Raw genomic sequence first — 16,910 nt, 5'->3', positions numbered from 1 at the left:
TGTGGAAGAGTGACCTCTCATCTCAGCTGTCCTCTTGGGATGGATGAGCTTGCATGTGCCTCTTCTCACAGAGCTGTTGGTACTGAATTTACAATTCACGTGTTCAGGGACATGACCTTACCAGCCAAAGGACGGGCTCTGACACTTTGGTGGGTTGGTTATGCAATCCAACCCCTCCTTTTCCTTCAGAAAAGACAATGTGTGTTGAATATTTCCATCTAGACAACTAATAGCTGCCTGCTTTTGATTTTTCTCTCTTCTGAGGAGCATTTAGGCTTAACATCCTCTGCAAAACCCAGGCAGGCTATCCCTGCTCTCTTGCTTTTCTGAATCTTGTAGTCTTTCTGTCTCTATCTTAAGACAACTTGCTGCTGCTGTTACTGCTTCTTGCTTTCTTCATTGCTTCCCCTTTTCTTTGCTCTTCTCCACTCCCTTCTGTCTTTAGATCATTGCTGATCTGCATCAAGTAGCAGGAAGATAGTGTGTTCATTAATTTAGGTGCAACCTATTCTTGCCAGCAATTTCACTTGAAAAATTCAGTTTTCATGGCTACCAGCCATGGCATTCACCAAAAGCTTTCTATTTGAATAAATATTGTCGAAGTGTAATGCCCTCATTGTCCTATGGTATTTGCAGGAATGCCTTTTTTTAACGTAGGTTTTATTTCTGTATAAAGACAAAAAGTAGCAAAGACAAGCTCAAAGAAGAATTCGGGATACTTCCCTTGCATACCCATGTCCAAACTAGGCTATGCACTAATCAGGAAGCAAGGAGCATCTGCCTTCTTAATTGGATTGTTTTAAAGTTTTATGCTGTCTGTACAATTTCAAATTATGGCAGTGATCCTGTGACATTGAGGTCAATGAGATTACTGATATGCATAGTTATTCACGAGACAAGCCTTTGCAGAGTGTATTTAGTGGTCTGGGGAATCATGCAGAATAAAACTCAGGTTGAAACTGTGTGGGATTTTTCTCTTGTCTTTTACTAGAATTCATATTTTTAAACAATTTTGCTGGCTCTTTAATATTTATGAGGAGCCCTGGTCTTTTATTATACATATTCAATTATTCATCTGACTCAAAAGATAAAGAGAAGCCGAGAGAATTTTTTTTACTCTAAAGGGTGTCTTCAGTTTTCTCTCTTCTAAGCTAATATTTTACATTTTAAAAGAAAATATATAAATTGTGACTCAGAAAATCATCAGAGCAGCATTTAAATACTTAAATATAGCTACGTGCTCAGGCTCCCAAAAATAAAGCATAAGCTAGTGCTTAAGTAAGAATTGTTCTCCTAAATTGGGGAAACAGAAGGGAGAAACATAATTCATGTTTTTCAATCAGGCAAATACCAAGTTGAATTTATCCTATGAACTTCTCAGTCTGGAAAGGTTTTCTTTTGTTCTTTATCTCACAGCATTTGTAGTCCAGAAGTCTGTTCCATAGCATTAATGTCCATTCTTCAATTTTGACCACAGAAGAGTGTAAGCAACTTACTTTTTTTTTTCTTCCAGTTAGGCCTGTTCTCCTGATGCTGTGTATTGATGTAAAATACGCAGTCAATATTTTAACACTGTGAAAATACAGTATAATCACAGACCTTCTCAAGCTCCCTTTTCCTCCTTTCCTCTTTTTGTATCCCATCTATTAAACTGAGGATGTTTATTGTTAACTACCAGGAGGAGGCATACAAGAAGGTAACATTGAGCTGATGAGGTTACTCTGGTTTATCGTCTCATCTCTAAATTGCAGGTACCTATGCTGCATTTTGCTTTTGTGCAGAGCCTGGTCACAGCTGGTTTTACCCTTTCCTTTTCCTTGGACTTGGGTGTACTTGAAATTGATATTTAATTTCTTTCTTGAAGCAGGAATTTTCATATTGACTTTTTAAAAAATAATCTTCATGTAGTGCAGTACAAGGGTAAGGCATTGCATAACCACTAAATAACCTCAAATCCAGCCGGTGGTGCAGGCTAGGGGTGAGGGGAGGAAGATCTGCACAAGTTCCAGCAAATATAAAGATGGAAATACCATGCATATCTGTCAGTTCATCCAAAGGAAGTTTTTTGAAATAAGCTTGAATGTTGCAAAATTCTTTGCACGTTACTACTCTTACTGTACAGGTGAAGGTGATCCAAGGTTGCCTTATGGCAGTTAGTGTTAGGCGGTGCCTGCTCTGACATGACTTCCCAGACGGGAAGCGAGTGTTTCGAAGAAGAAATGCTCATCCTCAGATTCAGCTGCAGAAGGTTCTTCATCTGAAAACAGCAAGGAGAAGACTCAAGAGGCAAAACTATTGACACCGTGGAAAAAATGGTCTCAAACTAAAATGTTTGTAGTACACGTGTAGCTTAATGTGATATCCTGAATGTTCATCCTAAAAAGAACTTGCCTGCTTTTACAAAGTTTTGGTAACTACTTGTAAGCTTCTCAGTTTCACTTGTAAAAGCTCTGAACTTCTGTAGAGAATAAGCTGAAAACATTCAGGTGAAAGGCAGATACATGTGCCTGTGTGAAACCTTCTGATGAGATTCACCCATTTTTCTTCCCACAGGTTTGGAGGAGACCAGCCGGTGTACATCAATATTATTAGAGATCCTGTCAATCGATTTTTATCCAATTATTTTTTTCGACGTTTCGGAGACTGGAGAGGAGAACAGAATCACATGATCCGTACCCCCAGCATGAGGCAGGAGGAAAGATATCTGGTATGTTTAAATAAAAGGCTCTGATTACCGATTTCCCAGCATCGTTACGTAATGCTGATGTTCAAACTGGATGCTTGGAAAGTGGGAGACTGAGGCATCTTCCGTCTTGCATTTTTTCCTCTCTCTTTGTCTTGCCTGGACCTTAGTTTGGTCAGCTTTAGTATGTAGTGTTGCTGATGAATTCAGTGATCCAGTTTGATCTTGTATACGCTGACAGCAAGTCCCAGATTGCCACTGTTGAAATACGGTTGGATTTGCACTGTATAGTGATTAGGCATAATAATTCTGCCCATATTTATCACTGTGAATATTCAGACAGATTTTTAGGTTGAAACGATGCCTGTAACTGTGCAGCCTCAGAGGAAAATTGGGAAATGGAGCAATTCAGTGAGCCCAAGCCTCTAATGTTCTTGCTGGTAAGTTGTGCACAGTGTTCTTTATACCAGGGCTCTGATCTCAGTTCTTGGTTTGGTTTTGTTGCCTTTTTTGGATTAAGAAGGTGGCAATAATACTGGATAAGCTGTTCATAATAAGTTTTAATTTTGCGCAACTGCTGAACTGTCATAACGCCTGTCAGCCTTCGTCACAGACCGAGGTCCCGTGGCAGTAGGCGTTCTACAAATGCTGAATGAGAAACACAGAAGCTAGGGAGGTGGTCGGTTTGTTTCATGCTGTTCTCTTTGCACGCACACCGACACCTCCCTAAGAAGACAAAAAGGTGGAATTAATTCTTACCCTCTCTATAATGGAGATCCAGTTGGATTGGACTGAGCCGTCAGCCGCACTTGAACCTGCAGAGAGTTCAATGACACAGCGATGACAGGACAGCTTGATGGTCTGCTATGAGATGTTGCAGGCCAGACGTAACATCAAAACAAGAGAGGGCTGTGGCTTCTGGAGAGCAAAGAGAGAGGATGTTTTGACAATGTTTTGGAGGGGCAGTAGAGTATGAGATGTGGTGTGGATGAGCCATAGAGAGCACAGCTCTGAACGACTGCCACACAACACATTTCAGTCCTAGCTGAGGTCAGATGGATCCATGGAGGGCTGGGTTTTTTCCCGTGTGACACGGCTGATTTCTTTTGTACTTTACTACTGCTGTTTGTCATGCAAAGCCCTGTGAACAGATAAACTTACAAATTATGAATAATTGAAGGAGGGGGGTATCCATGTAACTAAGTATAGCCTTAAACTTTAATGACATCTGCTATACAGATATAAACTCATTTCAATAATGTTGCAAAGGGTTTCTTATTTGTCTAGAGATACCGAAGAGGTCCTTGTATCAGCTGAGCAGGTTTTGACCTGGTGTGCAGAGTTGGAAGGCAGTCCAACAGCTTTGGGTGCTGTGTGCATGGACTTCTGTTTCCTCATCTGTGAATGGGACAGGGGGTTTGCAGGAATGAATGTGGGTGGGTTTTTTACTACATTATTATTTTGTTAGCGCTGTCATGTTTTCTTTTTTGAAAATGTTAAAAATAAGTGGTACAGTCTGTACTTCACTCTGAGTGCCTCTGCTTCTCATCTGAAGTGGAACGTGCAGTGATTGGCACCTCTCATGACTGACTGACTCTGTAAAAGCTGGTATTAATTCAGTACTGCCTGTGCAGTTTAAGATGTGATGTGTACAGCCAGTAAAATTTTACTTCAAGCAGAACTGAAATGAATAGATCTAATTCCTGTTGTTTGTGTTGGTTTAAAAGCTAATAGAAAGAAATCACCTTGCATTTTTGTTTGTGTTGGGATGTTCTTTAAGAAATTAATTATTTATATGCACACGCACATATTTACACATACACAGATCAGTACACAAGCAATAATGAAAAGGAAATAAAAAGTGGCCGTCTAAGGTCAGTAGTCATTTTGTTCAAAAGGCAGTTTGTCGGTCTGAGGCACCATCAGCATCCTTTATAAAAACTATTTTTGCTTTTTCGTTTTGATCTTCTCTGTTGGTAATTCAGTGTTAGAAGCCTGGAAATGTTTTTGGAATCTGTCCTCCATCCCTCCTTGGCAGACTTTGGCTGTCACTTGCGCTGCTCAAAGAGGACGGTTGCTCCTGTCACAGTAACGTATAGGCCACCCGCCACTGAAATTCATTTTAACAAAAGCCACTCATTCCGAATGTTAAGCATTTTTAAGACTTGTGCTATCCAACCACATAATATATTGCATGACTGCATTTTAATCTTTTCCTCAGTGGTGCAAGGAAATCTGCTGGCATATGTTTTAAAACTCGGGTAATGGATTTTGTGGAATGGTAGCTTCAGAAGTCTGCTAAATCAATTGCCTGATCTAGCTGCGTGCGAAGAAAATAAGCAGCCGGTTTTACCTCTGAGCATGAGCTACTGTGGCCCTTCAGCACACAACTGATGGCTGGCCTGGTTGCCGGCCTCATACCTTTTGCAACTCTTCCCTAATATTTTTTTTCTTTTTTTTTTGATTGAAAACTCACCATAAAGCATTGCTTTTTTACAGGGGACTATTTGAAGCATAAGCTTAGATTTAGCGTGTTAAATAGTTTCTATATTGATCACAGTATTAAACCCAAGTCATCTGGGATGAGGTGTGCCTGACTGTGAGCAGATACGTGAAAGCAGGGGGCAGGATACAAGAAGCTTTTACTTCTCTTCTTCCATCATGCCTCAGATCAACAGCTAGGAAAATACAAAACTGCTGATTGCTCCACAACGTGGAGCTCATTGCTGAAGAGCCTGAGAAGTTGACAGCAGTTACAGACTTAGAAAATGGACTGGAAAAAGCTGTAAATGTAACTCCTCTGTTTTATCAGGACAGACAGGTTTGCCTGAGGAAGGATGTACATCTTTTGAAATGGGGGTATGAGAGGCTAATTGTGCTTTTCTCAACCATGATGTTCCTGGCTTCCCATCTTTTGGAAGGTGTTGTGGGCAACTGGGAACCTTTCCAGGCCATCTTGGCATCTTGGTCAATAGCTGCCAACACTGGCCTGCTCCCTTGAAAAGCTGAGGGCAGTGTGCATTTTCTCTCAGAAACTGCAGTGTGAAAGTGTGACACACTTTATAGAGTGTCAGCACCTCTATAAAGCGGGCTCTAAAGGGAGGAAAAGCATTTTAAGATCAGGTTTTGTATCCGATGAACTCCTGCTTGGCCATAGGGTTGTGATATCCTTAATGCAGGCGTTCCCAGCCCTCAGTTCTGATCCTTAAGAGAAAAACGGAGGTGGAAAAAAACATTGAAGTCTTGTAGTACCTTGGGCGCTGTTTTTTTAACTTTGAAAGTCTGAACTGCTGACATTGCAAAGATCAGAAACGGAGACCGAAATTTCCATCGTTCGCTGATCATTTAAAATTTTCTCTGAATAGAGCTTCAGGCTTTGACTCTGTTCCAGAGAAAACAACCGTTCGTTCAGGAGTCAGATAAATTGTTTTAAATGTTTCGGTAAATGTTTGTGTTTACCGAAATTTAATTGAAAGCCAGGATAGAAAACAAGCCCTTTATTCACAAGCCAGATAAGGCAGAGGCAGCTGCTGCAATGTGAGACTTTCCACCCAGATCAGCCAGCTCCTTGCCCCGACCTGGCGCTTTCTCTGCTGGCGTGAGTTACTGTCAGTGACCTACAGAGATCACCGCTAAGCTGCCCAAGCTTCCCCAAAATAAATAGCGGGAACACATTAGTGTGGAATATGGCAGAGAAGTAATGGTCTGAAACAGTGGCGAGTGCCTCAGGTCAAGTCTCAAGCACACTCACACAAGAGTCACCCTACCTTATGGTCCTGTGAGATGAGATAAATTCACAAAAGTTAATTTAAATCCATTGTAGTGAATGTGTTTCAGGTTGAACTTCAGTTCTCGGAGTAAATACGCTTCAGTAAAGCAAGTAACCCCTTATCAGTGCAGCTGTGAGTGCTGCTGGTACCAAGCAAAAGAAAAATATGCACCAGATGATTTAGTTTAAAGCCTGAGAGTGCAGAAGGTAGGAAGCACTCCTGATAAAGAGCAGGACTACCATAAATATTTGAAAGCTTTGTATTAAAAAATTGTCCTTTCTAGAAGGTTTGTTAGTAATTACCTAGTATTTATTACAACTGCAGTGTGAGACATCAAATATAAAAGGTATGTATGGGTTTTTCATCTTTCCTTAATACTTGCTAAAACTTTGATCTAAAACAGCTAAGGCTGAATGAGTGTGTGAAGCAGCGTGGGCTGTGTATTGCTGCCTGAATTGCAGGAAATCTGGTTATATGCGATTCTGGTCTCTGTTAGGCTCACAAATAACATGGCTCCTAACTCACTCAAGTACAAAATCTAAACATCTTTGAGCTAATTTGCCAGAAGAGAGAGGTTTTATATAAAAAGGATTGTTCAGTAAATTAAGAACTTGTCACCTTCCTATAGGACGTTTCAGATTTTCGTTATAATTAGCGGTTAAGTTTGCAATGCATCTGTCAGGCTCAGCATAGTCTTTCAACTTCATCTCTGAAAATAAATATGCTTTCTCAGCTAAAAATAAAAATATTCTAACAATATTCAGCCTCAGTTATGCTAAAGATTACTCATGCAAGTAATCCCATAAAGGAGCATCTGTCTTTTTGTCTTTTAAATTAAACGTTAAAATATTTGTAAGAAGTGTGTTAGGATTACTGCGAAGGAGGGAAGTAAAATTCAAAGGACATCAGGGAACTTTCCGGTCAGATTTCTTACAGTAGGGACCTCTCCTGTGGCAAAGATTGGCTTTTCTTGCTAAATATTTAAACCAATGTTGTTTAGGTTATTTCATAAAGTTCAAACGAAATTCTAGAAAAAGCTGAACGGTTAAACTCCATAGAACAATTTTTTTGTATTGCTGAATTTTGAGACTTTCCTTTTATGACTACATTGTTTTTCATTAATATGAAAAATATTCTTTTACCAGTTGCATTGGTTTTCTGACAGCAGCTAGCTGTCTTAGTTCCTGTCTTTATCGGGATAACAGAAACATTTAACCATGGCTAATTGTATTGTGAATTGTCATCAGTAGTAACGCATCGAGCTTTCTCCTTCATGACTTTAGATACGTTTTAGAAGCTTTCCAGTCTGCCAGGGACGTGGCCTTCAGGAGAGACCATGGTATGGAGCCCATGCCTCCCCTCCTGACTGTCACTCTCATGCGTGTGTTTCTGTAGAAAAAAAGGCAGCGGGAGAGTTGCCTGTCTGCAGGTTTGGTAGAGGGGGGTTCATTTCTGTGTAGGATTTTTCTGCTGAGGACCTCACAAGGGGCTACACGTGTCCATTGATCGAACCTTTGAACTTTCGGTGAGGGTCTGGTGAACTTGGCTAACATTGTTTAGATTGGAAATCTGAGGCATGCAGAGGTTAAACAGATTTGCCTATGTCTGTGCAGCGCGTACCAAATACTAGGGAGTTAAATATATAAATAAAAAAGTACATTTTTCAGTTGCTGACCTAAAACCATTTTATGCACCCTCAGCGTTTTCCCTAACTTACCCCCATTCACACAGTAGTCATTTTGCTCCCTGTGTTGTGTATCAGTGCTGAGATGGTTTGAATTGGTCCTTGGACGCCCCACAACACAGTGTGTCCTGAGCTGCAGCGCAGCTTCGCAGCCGTAGATCTGGTTCGAGGATCACACAGTAGCATCGATCTCTCTGGCTGGGACTGGGCTGCCGGGAGGGCACTGCTGAAGCGCAGCCACCTGTCAGCTGACCCAATTAGAACAGTTTGCTGCTTCTTCCCTCTACTGAGTGCTTTTAATAGTCTCCAGCTGTTCCCTTTTACTGCAATAACTCTTCACAGCAAAATTTCTGGCCCGTTTTTGTAACTCTTCATCTGCTGTGTATGCTCTAAAGCACCATCTTTCCCTTAGGTTCTCCCATTTTGTATTAATAATTTATTGAATCACGAAGTTAATGATAATTCAGACCCCAGCTGGAGGAGGGACTGATTAAACAACTTATAAAATGTAATATTATAGGAAATGTTTTCATGGCTGACATTTACTTTTCAGTGGCTTTAATTTACAAACCAATATTTTTTAATGTTCCCCTGCGGAGTTTGCATTCCAAACGTTGCAGCATTATGCAATTATAGGAGAGCAAAAAAATGTGCCTTCCTAATCTGTTTTCATTTACTAGTCTGATTAAATTGCACGTGGTAAATAAACAATATATCATTGGTTAAGACTGCAGCACTAAAATCTTTGATGTAATTCATAATACATACTTATATTAATAGCAAAGATAAAAAGATCTGGATTTTATTAATACCATGCTTTTATTTTAATGATACCATTCTGTATTGCATTCCTTTTCGTGGAGGCAGGATACAGGATAACCACAGTATTTTGCTTCAGAATCTAAAAACACGAAGTATTTTTTCATGCAATGTTGTACTGGTCTGAAAATTTCTGGCTGTTGCAAATGTTAAGAAACTACACGAGAAACCAGAACCCACGTAGCAGAAGAGTCCCAAGTACTAAGTACCCACAATTTTATTTAAACTTAACATTACTACAGGGTCTTAGCACCACCAATAAGCAGTATATGGTATTTAAGACATTTGTATATATTGTAATTTATGTTCTTTTTTTTAAGGACCTAGCTGTATTCGGTAAGTTGAGAATGATGAATCTTCATTTTTATGGTGATTTTGCCAAGTTTGTTATTTGTGCCTTTCTAAGCATGAATACAGGATAGCTCTTGATGTTCTCTTTTGTGTTCTTTTTTTGGTTTTTATGTGTTGTGGTAGCCTGGGGAACTAGTTTTCTCCAGCTTCTCTATAAGAAGCTATTGTTCATAGGGTGGAAAATGCCAAACGCGGAACAAAGAGTCTAATACATTGATGCTGGCCTTCTACGGCCGTATAAACTGTAGAAGAGAAGAGGGTATGTCCATGTTATATTTTCAGGAGATATGTTTTTGGAGATTGAAACAAGAACAGAAAGGAGCATTCATGTGTAGCCCGGGGATAAAAGCCAGTCTTGCCTTCAGCGAAGGTGGGAAAGCGGTTTGGGGGGGAATAGTCCTTATTTTGCATAGAAAATTATGGGTTCTCAGCAGGCTGTTACCAGTCAGGAGTGAGATCTTGTGTGTGTGGTGGACAGTTCTGCCATAGTATCAGCTCAGTTCTCAGTAGCAGTCAAAAAAAGGCAAATCAAAAGCAATAGAGAACAAAACAGAGAACCTCATTGTGTATAAATCTGTAGCGTGGCTGCATTTGACTTCCTTCATTTGACATTTGTGACCCATTCCCAAAATGGGTTTGGAAGAACTGGAAAATACTCAGAAATGGGTAGGAGCAATGATGAAAGGATGGCATAACGTCCGTACAAGGAATGACTAAGTAGATTAGGACTCTTCAGATGAGGAAGAAGTAAACAAAGGAAAGGATATGAGAAGACAAATTTGTAGGAGGCATGGAAAAGTTGCATCAAGGACGATTGATTGTGGGCTGTTTCAGTGCGAGACCTAGAAGATCCCAACTGGAATGGGCAGTTGCCAGATCCAGGGAAGAGCAGACAGATGGGATGGTTCGGACAACATGTAACTAAGCCATGGAAGTCCCTGCTGGACATTGTTGTGGATAACAGAAGTTTATATGTGTTCAAAAAAGGAAACATTTTAGGAAACATTTCTTTACAGAGGTGGTGGTCAAACACTGAAACAGGCTTCCTAGAGAGATGGTCGATGCCCCATGCCTGTCAGTGTTTAAGAGGCATTTGGACAATGCCCTTAATAACATGCTTTAACTTTTGGTCAGCCCTGAATTGCTCAGGCAGTTGGACTAGATGATCGTTGTAGGTCCCTTCCGACAGAAATATTCTACTCTATTCTGTTCTACTCTATTTAAAAAGAGGAAATACATAGCCTTCAAGGGCTATTAATTACCAAGGCAAGATCTCTTAATCAGAAAATCTTTGATAAGTACATAGACGGAGCCTCGGGGGTACCCAGAAAATGGTCCTGTGCATGTGGTAGAAGTTCCTCATAGCCCATACTGATTTTCTGAAATTGGTGACTGCTCTGGGTAGCTCAAAGGCAAACTTTGTAATTACATGCTTGTAAATGAATTCTACTACTAGGTGATTTATATAAGATAGTTACTATTATAGACATCTCCAGTTGAATGTATTGTATCTTGACTTTAAAAGCAATTGAGTGTTCTTGGGTTTATGCCATAGTGGCTAAGCTTTTGTCATCTTACAGCTCTGCCAATCAAATGAATTTTTGTAATTTCCAAACTGGCACTGAAGCTCTTATTAACACTGTCATGACTATTCTCAAGTTTATCTTAAAAAGCTGAGGTACAAATATATTTAAAGTATGAAATGCATTCACAACTTTACCTTATGCACTGCTAATAGTAGAGGTACCAAAACAGAAGAGGTGAAAATCCTGAAGATAGTGGGTTTAAACATTTTTTTCAGTGCACGCTTTCCAGAAAGTAGAAGTCTCTTGGTTTTGATGTACAATAGTTTTAGTATGGATGAGTTTCAGGTGTTTTGATAATTTTTGAAAGTCTCGATTTGAGTATTCGTGTTTTCAGTTCTCATGTATTTTGTTAACGTGAAAGCAACAGGAAGACACACTAAGGAGACAACACTTAAATGGTTCCCAGTAAGTGATGACTTAACGATAATTATCTGGCAAGTAACCATTGCAGGTGAATGGAAACAGGAGAATCTGCGTGTGATGTGAATGTTATCTTCAGTGCATAGTCCAACGTTTTGTGCGTTGTGAAGCTGGAGAGTAGTCTTTAGTAGTCATCAAGTAAAACTAATAAATGATTGATATTTTGTTTGTCTGAAGTTGGAATAGAATGATTTTTAGAACTGTAATGTTTTATCATCCAGAAAAAAAGAATGCCTCCAATTTCCATTTCTGTTAGTATAATAAGATTAATTTTAAAATTTAAAGTTACATTTTATACATGGCATAAATAACAGAGGTGGGGCATTGACCAGCAAATCGTCTGTTTTAAAAATATGATGTAATCACATATATATATATTTTTGTGTGTGTGTATTTAGAAGTAGAAGTCTGACTTCTTAAAATTTTTGGTATTGTATTAATGTTTAATTAAAAAATGTTTTGAAGTCTTGTCTAACGAAATCGTGGTAGCCTTCCCTAGAAAACCCTACGAAATACCCTCCTAAGTACACTCCTTGCGAGGAGTAGACCTGTTTCCTTTTCCTGGTTGCTTTATGCTCAAACCACCTCAAATGAAAACTGTTTTATTGGCAGTGTGGTGGGGAAGGAAGCTGCAGTACCTTTTAGTCCTCTTGATAGAGGAAGGGCAGAGAGAGGCAGCCCTCCCCGTACTGCCAATATATTGGACGTGTTCAAGCTGTGGCATGATAATGTAATTTCAAGCAGTCAGATACTCACTTCAGTCTGTAGGTGTCAAAACCTGCAGGAACTGACAACCTGTGAGAATAAAACTGAATTTATTAGCCCGTTTTATTTCTTGTCTGTCACTCTCCTTCCTCTTTCCTTTTTGCGGTTTATACATAAGTTTTCTGGCTGTCAGCACTGCCAGCGAAGTGAAATAAACTGAAATCCTGATCTCTAAAACTTACTTGCTAAAGCAAAGCTGAAGCTTTCAGGTGGTGGATGGCAGGGAGAATTCAGGGTGGTGGGGTTTGGAGAGCCGCCTGGCCATGGTGCGTGGCTCATGCAGTGAGGGATAGCCATGTTTTCATGAAAACATCCCAAGTTTGTCCTGGGCTTTAGGTGTTTGTTGTCAACAAAATATTATTCTATCGTGTAATTTTTGGTGGTGGTGTGGACTCTTCTATTGACTGCAAAATGACTGGGTCACGCTTGTGAATTCTGTATTTTTAAGACTCTGAAGGAGTTTATGTTGAAACCACATGCAAGCAAGATGTGGCATGTTGCAGAAAAAAGGGACATTCAGTGCCCAGACACACTCAAGACTTAGTTTATCCTATTTCTTGTACATCTTCTGAAGTCTCTAGGGTTTATTCTAGGCTGCAGAGTGAAATCCTGTGCCTGGTCCTGGTGCCAGCTCACATGGACCCCAGGGCCTGTTGGAGCACGGGGTGCTCCTTTCTGTTCAGCACTCAGGCTCACGTCCCTGGAGCTGGGGCTCACACGGGGTGCCTGAATGTCTCTTGGGACACAGCTGAGGTCCATGTCCACGCTGAGGGGGTGGGAGGCGCTTCCCAGCCAGCCCACCCGGCAGAGCCTGCCGAGCCTCCACAGCTTCTTGCCTCGCTGCCTTTCCCAGCAACTGCACAGTGTCTCAGCTGCCTCCACACACACCCTCCCAGCAGGTACTGGTGGGGTAAAGTCACTGCCAAGGTTTTTCAGATGCTAAAGCTGATACATTGTTTGTCTGCCCAGGCTAAATGAAAATACTAGTGCCTGTGACCAATAGATATTCAGCTGGGGAAACCCCTATCCAGTACCTTCTCTTTGGACAATGTCAGACCATGGCTTTAAGGTTTGACTTCTCAATAAAGACCAGCTTGGAGCACCACGGAGAAGATGCCAGCCCTGCTTAGTTTGACAATGTAATCTTTCAAATTAGGATATCATGTGAACTTAGGACCGAGAAGAACAAGAAGGCGCTGGAGGGGTGGATGGAGGAGAGGAGAGGGGGAGCTGCTGGCAGGAATAGGAGAAGTCTCAAATCCAAGTCCTCAGCGCAGGGATCACAATGTTTTCCGGGATGGTGTTGCTATTTGTTCAGGTCTTTCTAGTAAAATGGAGGAAGGGACAAAATAAAGAAAGGTTACTTGATTTAAAAGGACTAATGTCAATAATCACAGCAGGAATGCCTGATTCAACAATAAAAATCTTATGTGAGATTTGAGGGCATCTGTGGCCACTCTTCAGACTCGCTTGTCATAGAATCATAGAACAGTGCTCTATTAGAGCACTATTCATAGAATCGTAGAATTGTCCTCTGAGAGCAATGCTTCCTGTTTTAGAGCACACAGTCTTTACCCTGAGTATCACACTGGAAGCTGTTAGGACAGGGAGCGCTTCCCTGTGCAAGACACACCTCCCTGTGCACTGCTGTGATCAGCCCTCTCTGTCTCTTTCATGAGTGGAGAAGGACATGCATTGGTTTCTCTGCAGCGTCAAGTATCACCATCCTCCTTTGCTGAATGAAGACTATGTAGTGTTAGTAGTAAGTAAATGTAACGAAAGATACTTAAATTGTAAGGGTCTTGCATTCACAATATTGTGAACACAGCGTATTGCATGCTGAGTAGTGTCTCTTTTTTCTTTTCATTTAAAAATAAAAGTGACTATATAGTGACCCACTAAACACATGCAAATAAAGGAAAGAACCTTTCCTGTATTTCGCGATAGTGAAAATGAAGCACAGAGGTGCGAATTTAGTTTTTGTTTCTGTCTCATCACAGAATGAACAGATCTGAATTGGGGAGTAGTTTGGGCCTACGCTAAGTGGGGTTCACATTATGGAGCTCAGCATTGATGAAACAAATGGTGAGAAAGTCATTTCTACCAAACTCTTTCTCTAAGAAACATCTGAAGTGCACTCTTTGATATTTTAATTTTACATATAAACCAAGGCTTACCCACCCAAAAAGCAGGTGTTGGCTGTCTAGTCTTGCTCTGTTTGCTTCAGTATGCTCCTGTGAAGTAGAAACACGCATTTGTGTTTCTACAAAACAACAACCAGAAGCCATAGGTTTTTGTTGGCAACTGGATTGGGATGTTCTCTCCGGTTGCTTGGCCCTGCCTGGCAAGTGGCTGGTGTGTTTTCCCACAGGAGTGCTCTTCAGGTGTCAGATATTCCAGAAATCAGATTTTCCATCTTGGCATAAAGGATATTGCTGCAGATGTTTTTTGGTTTTGGTTTTTTCTTAGAGATTTTTTTTTTTCCCCCAAGAGTGTAAGTTGTGTTATGAGGTTATCAGCACACTAATAACTTCAGTTAAATGAACTTTTTAGTATGGAGGCTCCAGGCTCATATTAGGTGTCCTCCCTTCTCATTTTTTCCCAAAGGGATATGAAAAGATCAGGGACTTGAGACAATGGAGATAGATTGTCGTCTTTGTCAGACCGATAAACAATTGCAATCAGAAGAGCAGTTGGCAAGTTTTGTTGCTTAGTGCAGTAGCTTTGGGAAGACTAATGGCTTCTGTGCCCTGATATGAGGACTGATTCAAACCACATGCTCTAAGGCATCTTGACACCTTAGTGAAATGGAAACCCAAAGGAAATAAACCCAAGCATCTGAAGGATACTGATGGTCGCTGAGAGTCCTTCAGAAAGCTATGCACCCCCTGATTCCTTCAGCCTTTTTGTTGTGGTTTTTACCTGAATTCAAAAGAAAAGAATAAAAGCAGTTGGTCATAACTTGGTGAGATGGTGTTGCCAGACGAAAACCTGAGGGCACAGGGTGTGACAAGCTGCAAACCTGTGTGTGTTGGCATTGGGTGGGGTATGGGGCATTTGGCCATTGTTTCCTTATAGTCAGTCAAGTAAGGAAGGGTATTGCTGCCAGGAACTCATTTTTTCAGTCTTTCTTATAATTCTACCTTTTTTGAAGAAGAGAGAAAACAGGAGACAGGTGTCAACTGTTTCAAATACCTTTTTTTTTTTTTTTTTCCCCTTAAGGTGACTATTTAGAGTCAAATAACCCTATTCAAAAATACACACATCCCTCACCGGTTGGCTGATGATGTTGCATGGTAGTGAACTATCACGGGGGTGGGGGGGGGCCTGTCTTGAATGAAAAGGTAATTCCATCTTTCAGAATAAGCAGTAGGCCTTCCGTGTCAGTTGAGAAAATATGTTGTCCGTGAACTGTTTCAAGGTAGGGAAATTTTCCTTTGAAGTAAAAGCAGCATTCACTTTTCTGATTTTTATTCCAAGCATTCTTTTCTTTTTTTTTTTTTTTTGTTGCTGACTAGTATTTTCAAAGCTCCTATATCTATAGTTACTATACATAAAAACAAATAAAAAACCCCACCAAAAAACTCAACAAAGGGTTTTCAGCTGATTATTTGTTGTTACAGACTCCGGAATGTGGACTACCGTTGTTTTAGCAAAGCTGCCTACTGCTCAGTGAATTACTGAAACACAGTCTAGTCAGGTTACCTTGAACACAACTTTTTCCTATGAACTCTGATCCAAGCAAAGACAGCCACTATTCATAACTGAGCTTGTCAAGAGTAATTTCCTTTTTCTTGGGGAAGAATCCACTAACCGCTGGCAAATAGGAAACTTTCCGTGGTGAATATGGATTGCTAAATGAGATATTTTATTTTTTTTTAGAAATTAATTTTCTGTTCTCTTTAAGAGGAAAAAACAAAACTAAAGTGCTCATCAGTGGTTGAAAGAAAAAATAAAACAAAGTGTCTTCAGAATGTAGTCTAAAGAGATGATGTCTTTGATAAACAGGAAGAAAAAAAAGCAGATGTTACATTTTTGCGCTCCTTCTAGCAGAGTTATTAACCTCCATGATTTTATAATTGATCTTGTTACTTGCTGTGCTTTTTGAAGCCATAGCACCTGAGATGAGGGGATTGAGAGATTCTGGGTTTCTGTGGGGAGGGAGGCATGGTTTTGTTTTTCAGAGTTGTAGAAAAGAACTTCAGCAGATGACTCAACTGTCAAAAAATAAAGAAAGAGGCAAATAGGAACATTATTTGTTCCTCTGAGCCTTGTAATTTTAGGAGTTCTTTAAATACTTGGAGTTGTCAATACAGCAATAGTCTTGTCAAACTGAAAAGTGAAATCAATATGTTTGTTCCATTTTTGTGGCTGCTATGCAGAATGGCTGTGCTACGAATGATGCAAAGTATTAGTAATTTTCCAGAAAAGCGTTAGGGCTGTTCAGCAGGGGGAAAATTATAACTAGGGAAATTAGATAGGGGCAGCAGAGCAGAAACCATCCCCAGTTGCAGCAGCAGGGAAGCCACATGCAGAAGCAGCGTGGTTTTCTTCTCTGCAGCTCCTTCTGCATTTCAGGCCTGAGAGATTCCAAGTCAGTCGATGCTGGGCAGAAGGCTGATAAGAAAGCAGAATTAGCGCACAACTCGCACTTCTAGCTCTTTTCTCACCATTCAAGACGCTCGTGGTAAAGTGCCACCACAAATGTGGTGCGTCAAGGAGACATAAAAGACGTTTAGACCTTGCTGCTATGAGGAAGCCGGTTATTTTTTCTTGAAAGTCAGTACTGCGCTTTTAAGATTTATCATCTAACTTAAAAAAATGGGCAAAAC

The 16,910-nt window shown here is 40.4% G+C and overlaps 1 protein-coding gene across 1 annotated transcript in view; it reads left to right on the top strand.

Annotated features, from left to right (window-relative positions):
* Window positions 1–16,910, top strand: part of UST (uronyl 2-sulfotransferase) — a 172,180-nt gene that overhangs the window by 106,262 nt on the left and 49,008 nt on the right. Inside the window, exon 5 of the mRNA XM_076333885.1 lies at window positions 2,554–2,707. Within this exon, the coding sequence (XP_076190000.1) occupies window positions 2,554–2,707 (154 nt within the window). The remainder of the gene's footprint in view (window positions 1–2,553; window positions 2,708–16,910) is intronic.

Source organism: Aptenodytes patagonicus, chromosome 3 (genome assembly GCF_965638725.1).
Source record: "Aptenodytes patagonicus chromosome 3, bAptPat1.pri.cur, whole genome shotgun sequence".
Classification (NCBI taxonomy): domain Eukaryota; kingdom Metazoa; phylum Chordata; class Aves; order Sphenisciformes; family Spheniscidae; genus Aptenodytes; species Aptenodytes patagonicus.
The sequence above is the reverse complement of the archived record's forward strand: the minus strand, read 5'-3'. Positions and strand labels throughout refer to the sequence as shown.